This window comes from Leptonotus elevatus, chromosome 16, assembly GCF_054856555.1.
Source record: "Leptonotus elevatus isolate MCC_2025b chromosome 16, RoL_Lele_1.0, whole genome shotgun sequence".
In the NCBI taxonomy this organism is placed as follows: domain Eukaryota; kingdom Metazoa; phylum Chordata; class Actinopteri; order Syngnathiformes; family Syngnathidae; genus Leptonotus; species Leptonotus elevatus.
Window position 1 is genome coordinate 16,677,838 of NC_141254.1, and position 18,976 is coordinate 16,696,813.

Here is an 18,976-nt window from a genome sequence, read left to right on the forward strand (position 1 = left end):
CTAATACTACTGTAAGACTAATAAAACTAAAATAAAAACTAAATTAAAAAACCATTAAAAAACAAAACAATAAACCCCCTCTGAAAAAAATAATTACAACTAAATAAATTAAATTAAATTAAATTAAATTAAAGTAAATAAAATAAAATAAAATAAAATAAAATAAAATAAAATAAAATAAAATAAAATAAAATAAAATAAAATAAAATAATGAAAAAGTCAACGCTACCTTGACAGTGTGTGCTGTTGAATCTTTTATAGCCTTGCGGGCAGGTTGATCCGTAATCTTCTACAATTGTCTGCTTGACAGAAGCATCTGAGGACACAGCAAAGCACACATGCTGAAACATAGCATCAAGAGACCTTTCAAGAATAAACCTTTAACTGACTCATTAACACCTCTCAGTTTAGTCTCTGCGTAAAATGGCGCATAAAAGCATATTGCTGTGCACCGAGACGACAATTAAGTCCATTTCCCAAAATAATCAAATTACCCCCAATAAAAATGTTTCAATTTTGAGTTTAAATGGTAAAGAACATCTTGAAAAAACAAGCCTCGTTTTAGCACCAGCGTGTATTTTTGGCACCATGTTGTTACGACGTCTGAGAAATTGCAGTTGTCAAAGCCAGTGAAAGATTTCTGGCCACATTTTACAGCTAAACAAACTACTTTGTTTCTCCTTTGCTTCTCTAATGATAGCTTTTACGAGCCCTTCTGCTCAGTAAATCCAGTCTCACAATACAATGAACACGTCTTGAAATGTGGCTTAAAAGTTTAACAATGCATTAGCCTCGTTTGTCATGAGTTTCCAGCCCAGATGAATTTTATGTAACAAAAGGCAGTAAATCGATAAGTAGCCGTTTTAGACAGCCGCGGGTGGACGGAACAGGAATTATTTGAATGTAAACTGGGGGGGAAAAAAAACAAGATCAGAGTTGTGAATAAGAGTTAAAAATAAAAGAGATAAAAGAATATGGATGGAACAAAGCATACAGGACTTCGGGGGCTGTAGTCTAAATTCTAACCAGACGTACAGTATCGGGTTTTGTCAAAGGCTGTATTGTGTGACTCAGTGCTGAGAGCTGGAATAATAGTTGAGTGGAAAGAATGCGCAGCCAACATTTTCTTGAAATTCAACCTTGGGCGATGTGATGACAGTCCTGCACTGGGCAGGCCCGTAGGAACATGGAGATGTAGAACAGCCTTATTTTCCACATTCTCCTCCTCTGGCTCACTGTCTGCGGGTGTGTCATTCCTATAATTGAATCTGCTTTCTCCTCCCTAACTTTCATGTACGGTGATATCAAATCCATATTTCAAAGTCGGAAGGTGCAACTTGCCGGGGATGCCTGACATTTTTTTGGCCGGATAAACAATCATTTGTTCCCAGGAACACACAAGATGCGGATAAGGAGATGGATTCAATACATACTTCTTTTTTTTTTTTTTTGCACGCATAGTGGATACTGCTAAGCAACATATTGATTTTGGAATGTACCTAAACAAACATTTTTCATCAAAACTTATTTGTGTACGGTACTAGGCGTCCCGAATAAATATTTTTTTTAGAAAGGAAAAAACCTCACAAATTTTCAAGAAAAAAACTTGAATATTTGTGACATCATAAAGTGGCAAATTTGCAGGGGAACCCCCCCCCCCCGCCCCCAATTTATGAGACATAAAATTGCAGATTTTCAAGAATAAAATGGAGAAACTTGCAAGAAATACATCTACCTACACTCTAAAAAGAGAATTGTTGACCAACTTCATTGAAGTGGTAACACATGACTGAATTAAGCTAATCCAAAATTATTATATTAAGTATAACTCAAGTGATTAAACTTAATGAACTCATAATTAATTAAACTTAATATATTGACTTGAATTTATTTAATTCAATTGTATGTTACCACTTGTTTCATCAATTCTCTTTTTAGAGTGTACTCGAATGATTGTGCCAAGTCACAATTCCCAATTGTGCAAAATGCCTACGGTGGAAAAACTCGTTAAATTATACTTTTCGGTCGGGTTTTCAAGTAAGGAGATAGTAATTGCGTTAGAGATTAACCATATTATATTAAGCATTTCCACTTTGAAAGGGCACGGCACTTCTTCTCGCAAATTTGCCACTTTATAATGTCGATATTATGCAAGTGTTTTTCCCTGAAAGTTTTTTTCTTTATTATTATTATATTAACCACCTCTCCAAAAAAAAAATATATATATATATATATATTTATATGTGGCCCTAATACGCCATCGTAGTGCAATAACTAAATGTATTTATACGGAATTCTTTTGAGCTCACTGGACACATCCAGGACAATTGTTTTTATTTGGCTACCTTATTTAACTGCAGTGCATGAGAAGGGCAAACTAGTCCCAAAAGAATAAACACATTGTTAAAGGCAGATTTTTGATCCAGAGCTCATTAGACTGTGGCGCACCTAATGCCATTGCCAGCCAGTGTATTTTTTTTGCTGTGCTGACTGGAAAAAAGAAATATTATGGAAACTAATGCCTTTTTGTCGTTTTTGTACACAACTCTCTGGAGTGCCTGCCCACTCATCAAGTGTGAAAGTTAACAACCAAACATACCTTAAGTTATCTGCTTATTTCTGAAAATATACACTGTACGTGAGCAAGCTGTCCTGCACAACGTCGGAGCTAATTAAATGAACCACTTCCTCTTTCTTCCTTGGGGTGTTTTTACCAACACATGTCACAGACATGTAATTATGCTAATTGTGCTAATAAATGCTAATTGAACTTACAAGCAAGGACCTATACCTGGTAAAAATTAAATACTTATAGGGCGGTAGAACCATGCGATTTCTCCCAGCCAATGAATGTTCCTGATGTTGCTTACTTGGCAGTTTGGGGCACTGGTAACACTTGTTTTGCCCCCACGAGTTGCCCACGCTGCCACAGCAGTCCTCCTGATTGGTCAGAACAGGAAGCGGGGTGCTGTTGCACTAAAGCCATTCAGTCAAATTATTAGAAGCGGAATCTCTTGAGTCTCGTCTCCATGTCCGAAGTCTTGTGAGTCAAACTTACGGCTTGCTTGGGGGTGGTCTCCTGGAAGCAGCGCCCCTTGGGCTTTTGTCGCGTGGGCGGAAAGCGCGGCCCCGTCTTCTGGGGAGGTTTGCTGTCCGCTTGGTCCACAGGCTGAATGACCACAGACGTTTCTGGCGTGTGCTGAACATGCACGTTTATCTGCACTGAAAAACAAACGAAGGACATTCATTGAGGCCAAATTATTACTTACATTATTCCACTTATTGAGTATGATTAAAAATATAAATAATTCTAGAGTAGATCATTGATACTGTCAGCATACATATTTCATTACAGTACATATTTAAGTCGATTTTATACATTTCTTGATCGATTCAAACCGTTCTAACTTTTAAGTGTTCAGCTCATTGCTATTCCATTTTTTTCCATTGCTAGTCCATAAATTACAAAATAAAAGCTCAAAAGTATGATTAAAAAAAAATACCTATAATTTCGACATCACTTGGCCAATTCAAACGGTTTCAACGTTAAACTGTTCAGCTCATTTCCCCCCAAAATTTCAAAAATAAAAGCCAGAAAAAAGGATTTTTAAAAAAAAATGCAAAAATGACCTCTAATTTCCACATCACCTGGCAAATTCAAACTGTTGCAACTTTAAACTGTTCAGCTCATTCCTATTTCATTTTTCTCTAAATTACAAAATAAAAGCCCAAAAGTAGGATTTAAAAAAAAACGTTAAACTGTTCAGCTCATTTCCCCCCAAAATTTCAAAAATAAAAGCCAGAAAAAAGGATTTTTAAAAAAAAAATGCAAAAAATACCTATAATTTCCACATCACTTAGCCAATTCAAACTGTTCCAACTTTAAACTTTTCAGATCATTCCTATTTCATTTCCCCCCCTAAATTACATAATAATTATCCAAAGTAGGATTTATTTATTTATTTATTTATAATATTTACCTCAAAAGTCGGTTTAAAAAAAGAAAAATACAAATTTACCTCTAATTTCCACATCTCTTGGCCAATTAAAACTGTTCCAACTTTAAACTGTTCAGCTCATTCCTATTTTATTTTCCCTAAATTACATTTATTATTTATTTATTTATTGAATTTTTCATATTTTCCTATAATTTCCACGTGCCCTTTTCAAACCATTCCAACTAATCAGCAAGTATGTGGGAATTTTCTAGTTGTTTCATTTTTACTTTTATACCCAAGTAAATTTCAGAGTCTGTACTTTGACTTTAGAACTAGAGATGAATCTGTACTTTTACTACAGTTTTACTCAAGCATCTGAATTTCTACTTACTAGTACAGAGTGTGAGTTCTTTTACCACCTCTGCCAATTGCTGTAATTGTTTCGCTCCTAATGTAGAACTGACATAAGCAAGCTGATACCTTCAGAGGAATGATGGCCCGGTTGTGCAAACGGTATGGAGAACACGGAGTGCGACTGAGTCAACTGTGTTCGTCCCAGGCCCGCTTGGTCCAGCAGCTTCTGGCCGTCGGGCTTTAAGGACATGGGGTAGACGGGTTGCTTGTTGCCTCGCGCCGCCTGAACTCGCTGGGTGAGCCGCAGGGGAAACTGGCAAAATCGGCCCGTGAAGCCCGGCGGGCATAGGCAGTGTTTTCTGGAGCTGCACACGCCACCATTCAAGCATGTGAGGGGACACACAACTGTGGAAACACAAAGGGAGGGAGGAGAGTCAAATGTAATTTTCAATGAACATTGCACAAGGATTAAAAAAAAAAAAAAAATCCCCTACTTCCTGGACTAGTTGGTCTCTACAGCCAATCAAAAGCTGACCCTTGGCAGAGTACAAGAAGGTGATGTCATTGATGTGTTTAACAGCCTTAATGGTGGAAGGCTATTCCTATCTACAGAATGTATGAGAAAAAAAAAAAAGAGGTCCATGGCTTAGCCAGCAATCACAGCAAATGTATAAATTCTCCATTTTGTACTTTTATCCTGCTGTTTGGGGACTTCCCAGGAAAAGGTCGAAACATGGAAATGCTTTTGGCAGTTCCAGTTTTGCAGCTAATTACCACGACACGTGTACTAACAAGTGTTTTCTTTTCACTAGTAACACATTTTGTTCAACCAACAAAAAAGACAAAGAGGAAAGAATCCACATGGAAACAATTAGGGGCGCACTGCCAGCGAGTCTGGACTGTGGGGTAATTATGGGCCTGGATCACTTTAAACGCAGCAGGGACATCCTCAGAACGAGAAGGACAAAAGGCAACAAATCTGAAACAGTGAGCCAGCGTGGTGGAAAGGTTTATTGAGAGGGAAACTGTACAAAAGTCCACATTTTTTATAGTTGTGAAATGAATGAAAATGAAGTATGAGGTGTTTATTCACGCTAGGAATATGTTTTAGGTGCTCTTAATTTGTACAAATGCATTTTAAAAGTAATAATGAACGGTTATATTATTTTAAAAATGTAAAATGTCAAGGTGAGCACCTCAATGTCAATGAGCTGCCTCTGTGAAGTTAATTGCCTCCAATTCACTTTTTTCTCTCTCCTTTTCAGCGAGCTGAGAGCGTATGGGGGAGGAGGGAGGGAGCAAGACGAAAGAAACACTGCAAAAACACATCATGCTCTGATTAATGTGCATTGTCCTAAAAATAAAATAAAAGGTGCCAGTGGGTACTAGTTAGTCCCAAGGACAACATGAGTAGCACGTGTGGTCTGTTCTGAAAATAGCTCACCAGTTACCAGGATTACTGAGACTTACTAAGAATAATTCAAATAAAGCTAATAAGAGACTAAAAGAGAATACTGCAATGTTTCTGGTATGTAACCTACCAAATATTTTCATATAAAAACACCACTGCACTGGCGGTTTGACAAGCATTAACACAAGGTGACAGTGCATAACCTCCATGCAGGCAGCGACATGCAGCATGAATGAGCCAGAGCATGACAAGAAGCAGGTGAGCAACACACACACTCGGGAGTCATTTTTTCCCAGACATCCTCTGACATAAGAGCTGCACAATCGGGCTGCGGCTACACTTTTCATCCGAGTTGGGAACTGGGAAAGACGCGGGGGAGGAAAATTACGATAACAGACGCAAGCCAAAGAGCCTCTTTTTTTCCCCCCTCGCAAATGTTACACAATGTCACACGATCCCACACAAAGCCACAGAGAATGGACTCAGGAAGACCAGAGCAGAGGGAGTTTTGTGAGGTAGCACAGTCAGGATCATGTCACGTTCAAGAGAGTCAAAGGTAGATGGGGAGGTTATCGAGCAGTTCAGGGGAGTATTAATCAATTCTGGGGAAGGGGCTTCAAGTGAAAGGGACTTTTGCATTCATCCATTTTCGACTGCTTTAACCTGATCAGGGTTACAAATGGGCTGGAGCCTAGCGGTACTTAAGCTAACTTTGGGGCAAGAAGTGCTCGAACCCGAACCCATATTAACATTTTGACACTTTCTCAACCAAGGATTAGAAGCTTTAAATATTGCTACTATAAATTATAACATTGCATATATTGTGTATGCATATGCTGAAAGCTTATACCTTGATATAAAAAGTCTACACACCCCTGCTCAAACGCTAGGCTTTTGTGGTACAAAACTATTTTTTCCAACCATGTACAATTCAACTTGGAAAAAAGAAAAAGAAAAATTAACAAACATAACAAAATCTCCTAAATGTGGAAAAATGTGTTATGGTAATGAGAGCCACTTGGTGGCAGGTGTGTGCTGACTCTCACTTAACACGAGTTTGAGTGTGATTGGTTAATTCTGAGAACAGCCAAGACCTCCAATTAAGAGGGTGTGAACACTTTTACCACCTTTTTTCGTTTTTGTGGTCTTCTATTTAATTATTGAAAAGTCAACTAAGTTGTACTAGTTATAGGTTTCATTAATGTTGGGGAAATGTTTTGACATGATCGATTTTTAATTCAATAATTTTACATCACAATTAACCTGGCATTTAAACAAGGGTGTGTACACTTATATCCACTGTATTTTGGATATTATATTGAAATGTATCGTTGCCCAATAGCAACTCAATTTCTCATTCTCCTGCTTTCCACCAAAGCTGTACAGTCCATTTCTACAGTAGCAACCACTTGTGGTTTCAATACTGTAAATCATTATAACCCAGTTTACTGTCAGCAGCTTGATTTAAAAAAATAAAAATAATAAAATAAACATTCCAAGTTGCACATCTTGTCTATATTACACTGCTAATTCGATTTTGTCTTACTGCTCTTTGAGACTGACACATTTATGATTTAAAATCCTTTATGATTTACGTCGTATCAAGTCATTCTTCACTTTACATATTGGTGATAAACCGACCAACGCTTTCTGGTGACTTATTTTTAGTGAAATACGTTTGCCTGCCAATGGAACGCAGGGTGTTAGCTACATACACATGGCCTGCTAAGACCAAATTACCAAAAATTGCACACATCTACAGAAGACTTTCCCTTCATCAGCACAGAATTTATGATCCTCCCATACTCATTAACTCATCAGTTCACGTCTTTTCGTCTGGGAGGCCGGCGTCCTCGTGCATGCGCCACGCCTTTGTCTTTTAAGGATCCAACGCATTCCTGAGACGGGGTGTTATTAAAAATCAAATACACTACTCCTTTGAGCTACGCGATGGTGCGATTGTGTGAACTGGAGGAGTGAGGACGGGGGGGGGCTGTCTGGATGGCGTGATCGTGGGACGATACAGCAATTATTTCATTTCCCACAAAAACCTGGACAATGGAAAGATTACCAGATTGCAGTTGCAAGCCGCCCTTCTCCACCTTCATACGTCCATGTCGTTGTTGTACATGTGGTTTCAGTTAAGCCATTAAAAGTTTTTGTCACGCTCTGGCAGAGAGGAAATGTAGGATTTTCACTGGCCTGACAAAAAAGGGTTTTAGGACATATACGGAGAAACTCCCTTTGAATGCTCCACAGCGGGTTATGCTAAAAGTGCGGCGGAGAGATAAAGTGTCAGAGGAAAAATGACGTATAGAGCATGTGGTAGAGTCGGAGAATAAAGTAAGAAGATATGCATGAAAGAAAATAATGTGATATCTACAGCTTGTGATGACCTGTCTCTTTTACGGTATTTAAAAAAAAAGAGCGTTCACATTCCACAAGCATAAAACAGAAACCGTGTACGTACATGGAAATGAACATAAGAAAATGCAAATGGATGGGGGGGGGGGGGGTGTTGGCTGCTGTAAGAAAGGAAGGGATGACGGAAGGAAAGACAGAGGCAAAGAATGGGAAAAAGAAATGGAAGAAAGGGTGTGCGGAAATTTGAAGAGTGTAAAAAAAAAAAATGAAATGTGAAAAAGAACAGATATAATGGAAGATGGGAAAGGCAAAAAAATTAGTTAAGAGGAAGTGGGGAAGGGGCAAACGAGAGAGATAAAAGAGGGAGAAGGAAAGCAAAGAGGCCAGAAGTAAAGAACAAAATGAAGGAAAAGGAAGGAGACAAACGGAGTTAAATGAAAGACAAGGCGAGAGAGAGAGAGAGAGAGAGAGAGAGAGGGAGAGAGAGAGAGAGAGAGAGAGAGAGAGAGAGAGAGAGAGAGAGAGAGAGAGAGAGAGAGAGAAATAGGAAGGTAACAAATGCAGGAAGAAAAGCAAAGTAGAGAGTCAAGAAGAAAAAGAGCAAGGATACAAATGGAGGAAGGAAAGAAAGGTACAAAGAAAAAAGAGAAAAAAGAGAAAAAAGAAAGCAAGGTTTGCCCTGAGAGTGCCCTGTGACGCGACCACCCACTCGATGGTCTGTCGATGACGCATCGTCATAACGCAAGCCCCCCCACCTTCCCCTACAGCGTCGTTGCAGCCACAGCCGCGCCCTTCCCACACAAAAACAACAAATTACACACCACAAAAAAAAAAAGAAAAAAAAGAATGCACATACAGCAGACTGCAGCAAACACGCAACCACACACAATGACCTGATGTGTCCCCTCGACGCCGACCGTGCCACAAACAAGCATTAGCCACGCCCCCAATCAAAGGATTCCGACTGTAAAATAATAATGACGCCAGTTGAGTCACTTTCTCTGTGATTCACACGGGCCTGTCTGAACCAACCAACCCACACGTAGATTAAATATAGACACTGTTTCTCTTTCTGGGCTACACTGCACACACAAACACACGCGTACATTTTGTCCGTGCACGTTTCCACTGGTGTAGTTTTCGTATTGTTGGCCTGGAACTCTTGACATGCTGACTAAAACACACGGCAGAATTTATGCTAAAAAAGCATGACACAGTAAATCAAAAGATTGGGGAAAGGTGATGTTTATGTGTTCCTCAATGAATAAAAAAAAAAGAAAAAAAAGTAAAAGCATTTTTTTATAACACATCAGGTTTTTAAGATATTTTGGTTTCATTTTTTTTGTTTTTTTAAGTTTGACCTATAAATTTTACCATACGTAATTTATAACGATGAGCCCTTACCAACCGTTTTTATCCATCGAGGGGGCGGCCATTTTGTTACTTGCTGTCAATTGAAAATGACATCACAGTTGCTCAGGTGACAACCAATCACGGTGCAGCTTCATTCAGACAACAGGTGAGCCGTGATTGGTCGTTACCCGAGCCCTGTGACCAACTGTGATTTTATTTTCCGTCAACAGCAAGTGACAAAATGGTCGGCTTAATTAATATTCCACAAACGCAATTTTAAACAGAATACCGTGTTTCGATTAGCGAGGCCGCATGGAACATATTATTGTAAAGACTTTTTTTTTTTTTTTACTTAAGTGCCGCTTTTCATTAAATCTGAGATGCCAGTTTTCAAAATCGGAATCACCGGTGCACAGCATAAAATACGAAATTCTAAATTGGAACCTCCAAACTGCAAAACAAACGTGCTAATCACATACACTGTGCTAATCCAGAGTGCTAATCCAATGCTAAAATACAATTACCATCCATGAATTTGACAAATGTACTGTTCTACCAAAACAAACCTGGAAAAAGTAGTCAATCACTACTATTTTTACTATCTTTATTATTGTCAAATGATTTACTTGCATTCCTGAACAGAAAAAAAATTGTTTTAGTGGTTGAATGTTATGACAGCACGGTAGGCTAGCGGTTACAGACAAACCCAGGAAAAGCATGACCCTAATACCAGTTGTCTAAATTGTTATGGTCAAAGTGTGACAGTAGAAAACAGCTGTCTATTTATGTACACACACACACACTGCATAATGCACTGGGGCTGTCCCTTCGGAGGAAATAGTTTGGCACATAACCCCTGGATGAATGAACGGAACAAATATAGCACTAATGAGCTTTAAAAGTGCTCCACGGCGGATTGACTGTTTCTCTCCGTTTGGGGGTCATAATGCTAGGCTAAGCTAGTCTTTATCGGAAAGCTATGCCACTGCTCGTGTATCTATCCTCTCATAAAGCTCGAAGCATCTGTCCAAAGGCGTCAAACTATCACTTTTGCATGGGACAAAGCTGTCATCATCTCATCCCTCTTCGCTCTTTAGCTGGTTTGCAGCCACTTGCTGTCGCTCTCTGTACTTAGGCTGCCTCATCTCTGAAACGCTTTGCTGGCTTACACTTTTCCACACACGCACTTACACAAATGACATATTTTGACATGACTGAGCAGAAAAACAAAAGTACATTGTTCAGCAAAACTAAACATCACAATATAAAACTAAGAGAATTACATGGCGTGTATTTAAAACAACCTCACACTTTAAGTGCATTAGCTTAATGCTAACACATAATGGATAATCCCGTAGACAGGCTCTTGAATAGTATTCTATGTGGCGATGTTGGTATAACAATTTAAGGAAGAGATATTTAATGAATTAATGTGACTGCAGTAACTTATGCCCCTTTGCCATTATATATCCACTTTCACCCCGAAACCGCCTGGTTCCGCCTAGCGTGGTTGCATTTCCATTACACTTTGTTGTAGCCAGCCGGTAACAATGGAATCGTTCCTCAGAACCTCTTCCAATCTGGTCGTAGAACGCAGGCCGAAAAGGGCCGTGACATCATTGTCATCTGATTAATCGACAGATATACAGAAGGTGTTTCTTTAAGCGAAGCGGCAAGTAACTCCACTGCACACTCCCTTTTCCTGGTTTTAAGCTAATGAGAAACACAGTCAGCCACCGCAGTCATAAAAATACTATTAATACAGTGCCCATGCAGCATAAATGTTTTACTTTTATTTGGATAAATCACTGTTAAAAAAAAAAATAAAAAATAAAAGTACTACAAGCTTCACTATTTCATCCACTGGTACATGTGAAATCGTGAATATATTCAAAAGCAGTATTAGTAAGTACCAAAGTACAAATACTTCATTACTGTACTTAAGTAGATATTTCAGGTATCTGTACTTGAGTATATTTCTTACTAACAATTTGTTTATTTTACTCCAAACATTTGAAAAAATATATACAGCATCAGTACTTTCTAAATTTATCACACACACAAAAAAACCACTCACATGAAGTGTATTTTTTCAGTTGGTAACATTTTCTAATTTACACTTCTTTTTCTGCTTTGTTAGCATAACAGTTGAGCCAATGCTAACTAGCTAAAACAACATGCTACATAACATGATTTATTTTGTTCTTATTTTCAGTACGAGCAGTTAATAAAAGAGGTGCACTAATTGTGTACAGAGAAGTTTTTTTTTTTCATTGTGCCAACTTTAAAACTGGTATTAAATATAACTGACAGTAAAAAAAATTGTTTTACATTTACTTCACTTCACAGCATTAGCAACGCTACGGCAACATGTTTTGTTAGCATTACAATTGAGCCAAAGCTAGCTAGCTAAAACAACATACTACATAACGTGATTTTTTGTGTGTGTTATTTCTAGTGTGAGGTCTAATAAAAGAGGCGCACTAAATTTTGTATAGGGATTTTTGTTGTTGTGCCAACGGGGGGTATCGAATATAATTGACATACATTTTTACACCTCTCACTTTTGTACCTAAGTAAGAAAGTTCATTCATTTCACCTTGTCTTGAATCAGTGCTTCTCCTTTTATCAGTGTCTTTTTGTATCTTTACTGTACGAGTACTTCTGCCACCCATAGGTTGGAAATGCTCATTATATTTCTGCACAGATGTTATTCAACAAGATAACAATCAGCAATGGTGAGTGTGTCAGCTTCAAGGTTTGTGAATGCAGCACAGTCTAAGGCCATGGCGGCAGTTCTGGCAGAAGCCGTATTATTCTGTTTACCCTGGCTAATCGCTACAGCTACAGGGTCCCGCGCGATGGCGGCAATCCCGGGCGCTCACATTCCTCCGAGCGGCTTTAAATAAACTGCTGCCATTCTCCCCCCCCCCCCCCCCCCTTCCCCCCCGGCCGGGCAAATGGGAGGAGAGTGTTAAAGATGGTAAAGGAGGTTGTTTGTTAGAGCTGCAGGTCGGTAAACAACATTTGAACACCAGGCAAACTCGGGCGCACACGCTCGTGCAAACATGCACACTGTTCCCTTGTGACATTCCCAAAAACAACCCTAATTGCTGCTTTGTTTTCCAAACATTATTTTACTGCAACGCTTCAGAGCTCATGCAACGGACTGGATCTTTTTCAGCGTCTTTTTGCAGAAAGTGATGACAAAGAGGAATTTGATTTGAAATGACTCGCAGGGGTGGCCTCCACCGTGCAGTGTAACTAGTGAATGTTTCGATTCAGTGAATGTATTGTGATGTGGACGTCAAACTTTAGTCACTGATGATGGTACGTTCACCTGACTACGGCGCCGGTAGCATGTGCTCAATTCCCACTAGCTTGTCTATATGTGCCCTGAGATTGACGGACTTTTGCACCAAGTCATCAGGGAAGCGGTATAGAAAACGGATGGATGGACTATACAAACTTTTCAGAGACCCCTGAGAGAATATTCAACTTAAAATATTTTAATTAAACATGTGTTGGGGTGGAAAAAAAATCAACAAATATCAGCAATAAATAGGCAGATTGTTAACAATTTTAAAAGAGTTAACATATTTGTCATTTTTATGGTTGATTTTGTTTGGTATTGCTAAAATTTGAGATGAGCAAGCTTAAGATACGCTGCCATTAAAGTGAAAGAGCAATTAAGGTACTGTAATGTAATGCCCTCTCATGTGGGCAAGGAGAGCCATAGTTGCCAATGCACATTCAGCCACACAAATACAAAATTAAAACACTTGCTGCTGAGGCCACATGACCCGCCGACACGCTCACAATGAACTAACACTGGCCGACCGACTACAACTCCTGACATCACTCACTAGGCCCCGCCCCTGAAATGCACACATCCAACACATGAATACTACAGTACATACAGTGATTATACCTTGGCTCTTTAAAAGGTACTTTTGTTTTTTATCACCATGAAAGCATGTGAGTGTCTTTTCCCAACCAAAAGAGAGAGCGGAGTTTGTGGGGTGGCTCCGAGGTAAAAATAATAAAAATAATAAATAAACCAACCCACTCTAAATAGGCAGGGAGCAAAGCTGACCTATTTAATATAACTTGTCTTCATTTTCAAACTCTCATGGACCTCTGACCTGTGCTTGGGGGGACAAACCGCAGGCTACTACTGTCATTCACTCGAAATAGCGAACCACATGGGAACTCCCAGAATAGCAGAATTTCTACTAATGATGATGAGGTCCACTTTCAGCAAGACAGGTCAACATCCACACACTACAGACGAAGCCAATGAGGCTGATGGAGAGGATGAACGTTCTAATCAAAACAAAACTCATGGTAGAAATGTTGCAGGCTATAGATGGTCATTTGAATTGACTCAAATGGTCTTAAACGCAGCTTAAAGATTCACATGTAGTCCAACCTAATAACTGATGGCGAGGTGCCTCCCCTCGACATTTTTCTCTCAAGCATCAAGCTGAATAAAAAGGAACCTAAGCAGATGCGGTCACAGGGCAATAAAGCCAATCCCAAACATGTTATCTTTAAGACTAAATGCTAAAAACTTAGCATTTTCCACCCATAATGCCACGGGGTCTTGCCTTGCGCATGTGTACACCCCGTGGCATTTTGGGGGAAAATGCCAAAAGTAAATCTTCTATTGCAGACGTAATAATAAATCATTGGAAAAAAAATTTTTTACTGACTTCGTTGAAATGCATTCTTTTTCAAACGTGCACATGCGCAAGTCAATACCCCGTGGCATTATGGGAAAACATGCCCAACGGAAATCATGCCCAGCATACAATTTTTTAAAGCAAAAAAAAAGAAGAAAAAAAAAGACCGGTATAATGAAATAATGTTTACGTACTTTATTTATAAACACATTGGTATACTGTAGGTCGAATGCTAATTGTATTTTATTTTTTAAAGTAAGCCAATATACACCTTATCATTATAGGTTTATAGCGTTTAGCCAACAAGTGCATACAAGCGCATTTGCAAATACGATTAAATGTATTTGAAGGTACGTTCGAATGGCCAGCGTTACATTTTAAATGTATTTTCCAGCCAAAAACATTGGCAGTTCAACGGTTTCTTGGTGTCATTTTATTTTATTTTATTTATCATCAGGGTTGTCGTAAAATAAAATGCACACATATCCAGAACATTGCCCAACACACTCATAATACAAGCAGGAACAAATATAAGTAAAAAGCAACTAGATAACTAGATAATGCCATTTTTTTCCAACTTTGATTCCAACTGTAAATTTTATCAACCACAACATATGAAGGAACTTGATCATCTTTCCTGACAGAAACATAATTACAATTACCGTGTCGAAAAAAAAAACATGAAAAAAAGAGATCATAGCTATAAAGATTTGATCAACTGGCAGACGTCTATATTAGCATTATTGATTGATTGATTGATTTTTTTTATTATTCCCTGAATTAATCCAGGCATCCTTGTCCATGTTGCATGTGTACCATATTCGTACACAAGACTTAAACAGATCCGGTCAGGCTAAGCTCACGTCACCGATATGGAAAAGTCTTCATATTGTTGCCGCTATAGCTGCGGCCGATTTAACACAGGGGAGAGAAATTTCCACTCGTCCACTCTCGCACACATTCCAGGACTCGCGCAGAACAACACACATCTCGTGTGGCGAACGAAGCCAAATGCTCCTCAGGCTGCCGCAAGAGCCGTACAACTCAGTCCCATTTTTCCAGCCTGTTTTTTTTTTCTTGGGGGGGGGGGGGCGATAAATCCAGGATGCAGGTGCTTTGCAGAGCAGCTTCCAGAACAAATGTGTACCAATCACCAGTCATTCTAGGAATTCAAAAATGTAACGCCTGAATTATTTGACACAGAAGCTCCAAAACGAGTTGGAGAGGGCGATGCACGAATCTGAAATGAATCTGAAGTGATGTCACACGCTCAACTGTAAGACTCGCAGGTTAAACGTCACAACAGGCTAGTAAATCAAAACCGTCTCTGGGAAAAGGAGAAAGGAATTGTTGAGCTGATTGTAAAAACTGGGAACGAACGCTCGCTATTCGCATCTGTGCGTGTGCTGCAGCACCGTACTGTAAATGGGCAAGTCAAAAAGGAAGCACCATCACGAGCCCTGCAAATGGTGTCAGGAAATTAAACATGTTTATATTCCTCAAGTACTAGAGTAATACGGCGGACGCTCTGAAGTTTGCCATCGATGCTAAGTACAAGTTATAGGCCAGGTATAAAAAGTCTACACACCCCTGTTCAATTGCCAGGTGTTTGTGATTTAAAAGTAAAAAAAAATGAGACCAAGACAAATGATTTCAAAACGTTTTCACCATTAATGTGGTTTACAGTAACAACCTGTACAATTCATTTGGAGGGGAAGTAAAAAATAAAACAAAACGAGGCTTGTTACAAAAGTGTGCACACCCCCTTATAAATAGGGTTTGGCACACAGGGTGTGTTCAAACACATTTGCCCAAATATGTTCAGGAGATTTTGGTTGAATTTTTTGCACATAATTCCAAAGGTATGTATGAATGTAAAAACATTCAGACTTCTGCTATAAAGCACTTTAAATAATGGCAGGTTTGTCCTGACTCCCATTTATCATGAGTTTGAATGTGATTGGTTAATTATAAAAACATCCACATCTTGTTATAAGAGGGTGTGTACACTTTTGCAACCACCTTTTTCTGAATGATTTTTTTTTCCATAAATTTTGGGGGAATTATTCATCTTGGTCTAATTTTTATATCATAAGAACCTGACATTTGAACAGGGGTGTGTAGACTTTTTATATCCACTGTATGTCACGTGTCAATAAAAGGTCGGTCAATTCATTCGTTTTAATATATAGTAGTTTTTTTTTTTTTTTTTACATGTCATGACGGTGAAGAATGTCAAACTGTTACCTAATACATTACCTAACCCTTCAATAAAGAGTTTTATGATGGCGGCAATGTGACCTGGCAACAGACTATTTCTAGTCACATAGTCACACTTTGTATGGGGCAATTATGAATAAATAAAATCCAACCAGCCTCACGTTATCGGCTTGTGTTGGCTTTCGAAGTTCCACTATACAAATAACAAAACAAAAACTATTGCATGTTTATTAGCTGCCAAAAAAGCATTTAAATATTTTGAAGCTTATCTGAAAGAACCTGACTGTTATATTCCAAGTGGAACCAGGATGTTATTGCTAAAGCAGCCGAAAGTTGCTTTATGACTATTTATGAATACAAAACACAGCAAAGGGTTGTGACATGATTTATGCGAGGGTAAAAGGGGAGCAAACAAAGAAATAATAATTTTGAACTTTTGACACTGCAATGCAATGAGACTTCAAGAGGGGGAAAATTATCTTTCATGTGTGTAACATGAGCCTGAATACACGCCGCTTCTTTGAAAGGGAGTCAAGAGGTTTAATTTCCAGCAGCATATACAGTAATGGAAACACGAAAAGTTCACTCACTAATGACTTCCACAGATGGAGAGAAAGGATTTTTTTTTTTTTTTAAATATAGCACATAGATACACATTCTCAAAGTCATTTCATTTGTCACTCAATATGTCCGACTTGTATTTATTTTACTACGATATTAGACTATACTTTATTACCATGACGGAATAAAAAAAAAAAAAACTCCGTGAGTGATGGTTAACATCTGCTACCTTGGATCACGTTTATCATTTAAAGCTCAGCCTTACCAGCGACTACTTTTTTGGACAAGTTCCTTTTAGATAACCAATCCGCATCACTTCCTTTTTTTTTTTTTTTTGATGGGGGGGGGGGGTAAGGGGGGGGGGGTCATGTTCTATACGCACAGTCAGGAAAAGACTGAAGCCGATTGTGGGCTGGACAAGTGAAGTAGACAGTAAGGCTCCACGTCTGGCCACATTTGATGTGATGGAGCGGAGAAAGACTCGCTCACGCCAACCAGACTGCTTGCTCCGCTCACTGGGGGGAAAGTCGAGATCTGAGAGTGCATTTATGTGCTATGTAATGAGCCTTGGCTCAGTAATTAAAGTGCGATATGGGAACATTTTGGCAGTGGAGGGAGCTCCACCTCATTTCACCAACTGATAGTTTTTTTTTATCGATTGGGTCTAAAAGTTAGTCGAATGTGTACGATATTTGCGAGGCTCGGAGACGACGTCATTATTTTTTTACTTTGGTGGCAACGAGTTTAAAGCAGGGCACACGGGTCCAAGCACAGTAAGGAGGTTTTGGATACAGCTCATGTATTGCATCATCATGTTTGAGAGATTGAATTAAAGGATTGAATTAAAGGAGCCACGGTAGATTTTGTCACTATGCTGGGAACATTATTTCAACTTGAATGGTGACATTATATTTCATTAATGATTGGAGTACTATTACTAGATATTTTACAAATGGAATAAATCACGTTTTGATCAAAGTTAGCTAAAAGATCCAATTTACCAATGTGCATTTACAAAGTGAATAATAATCAGATTTAAGTGAACATTTCTTTACAATAATATGTTGTATGCTCCCTGAACTAGTCTAAACACTGCATTAGGATTACTATTGGTGTTTTATCCATCTTAGGTGGCGGCCATTTTGCGAGTGAAAAGGACATCACAGTTGCTCGAAGCTAAGGTACTGACCAATCACGATTCAGCTTGTGAACATCACATGACCTAAACTCAGAAAAGAGGTGAGCTGTGATTGGTTGTTTCCTGAGCCCTGTTTTCTGCTGCTTTATTCATATTCCACAAATGCAATATTAAATCAGAATACTGTGTTTAGACTAATGGAGCAACCTAGAACATATTGTAAAGAATTTTTTTTGGCTTGATTTCTAAATGACATAGCAATAAAAATGTTGCCTATTTTCAAGCGATACATGTCACATTCCTATAATTTGACCAAAACTGTAAAAATAAATAAATAAATAAAGTAAAGATGCTGCATAGGTTCAAAATAGCATCCCTGGTTCCATATTGCACCATTGTACAGTGTATTTTCTTTGGGGTCATTACTGGTTCTGACGGCACTACGGAGTACTTAAGTAACTCTATGTCGAACCTTCATTTGTTAGTGTGCAGAGTGTTAGACTGTCCTCCCTTATAGGGAGGAGAAATTGGTTTACTCTGTTTATTCTGTTTGTTTTATTGGTGCGCCGGTATGCACCTCTTTAAATGATAAGACATAATTTATTGCAAATGATATTGCAGACCCCCCCAAGACGTCTCACAGACCACCGGGGCCCGGTTTGAGAGCCATCTAATGTACATCACGAGCAGGCTATTTAATACTTTTGATCAAACGCGCAGCTATTCCAAACAGGCTTTAAATATTTCATGGAGGGTATTACAACATGAAAAGCAAAGACAAACACAATCTTTTCCTACAGCAACTTCCTGTTATCATTAAAATTAGGAACCCGTGTGCGGCTGTCCTGCTCCATACTATAAGTGGGTTTTTACTTTAAGATGAGGGCAGAGGGCACCAACTTTTTGAAACTGAGAACTACTTCTTGGGAACTATTAATGTTAAGGACTACCA

At 38.8% G+C, this 18,976-nt stretch overlaps 1 protein-coding gene across 3 annotated transcripts in view; it reads right to left on the bottom strand.

The window, feature by feature from the left end:
* Nucleotides 1–18,976, bottom strand: part of ltbp3 (latent transforming growth factor beta binding protein 3) — a 36,488-nt gene that overhangs the window by 15,383 nt on the left and 2,129 nt on the right. For all 3 annotated transcript variants that reach the window (XM_086099078.1, XM_086099077.1, XM_086099076.1), the window contains exons 2-5: nt 4,419–4,697; nt 3,059–3,222; nt 2,871–2,976; nt 230–316 (exon numbers count right to left, since the gene is read on the bottom strand). In XM_086099078.1, coding sequence (XP_085955204.1) covers nt 230–316; nt 2,871–2,976; nt 3,059–3,222; nt 4,419–4,697 — 636 coding nt within the window. The remainder of the gene's footprint in view (nt 1–229; nt 317–2,870; nt 2,977–3,058; nt 3,223–4,418; nt 4,698–18,976) is intronic.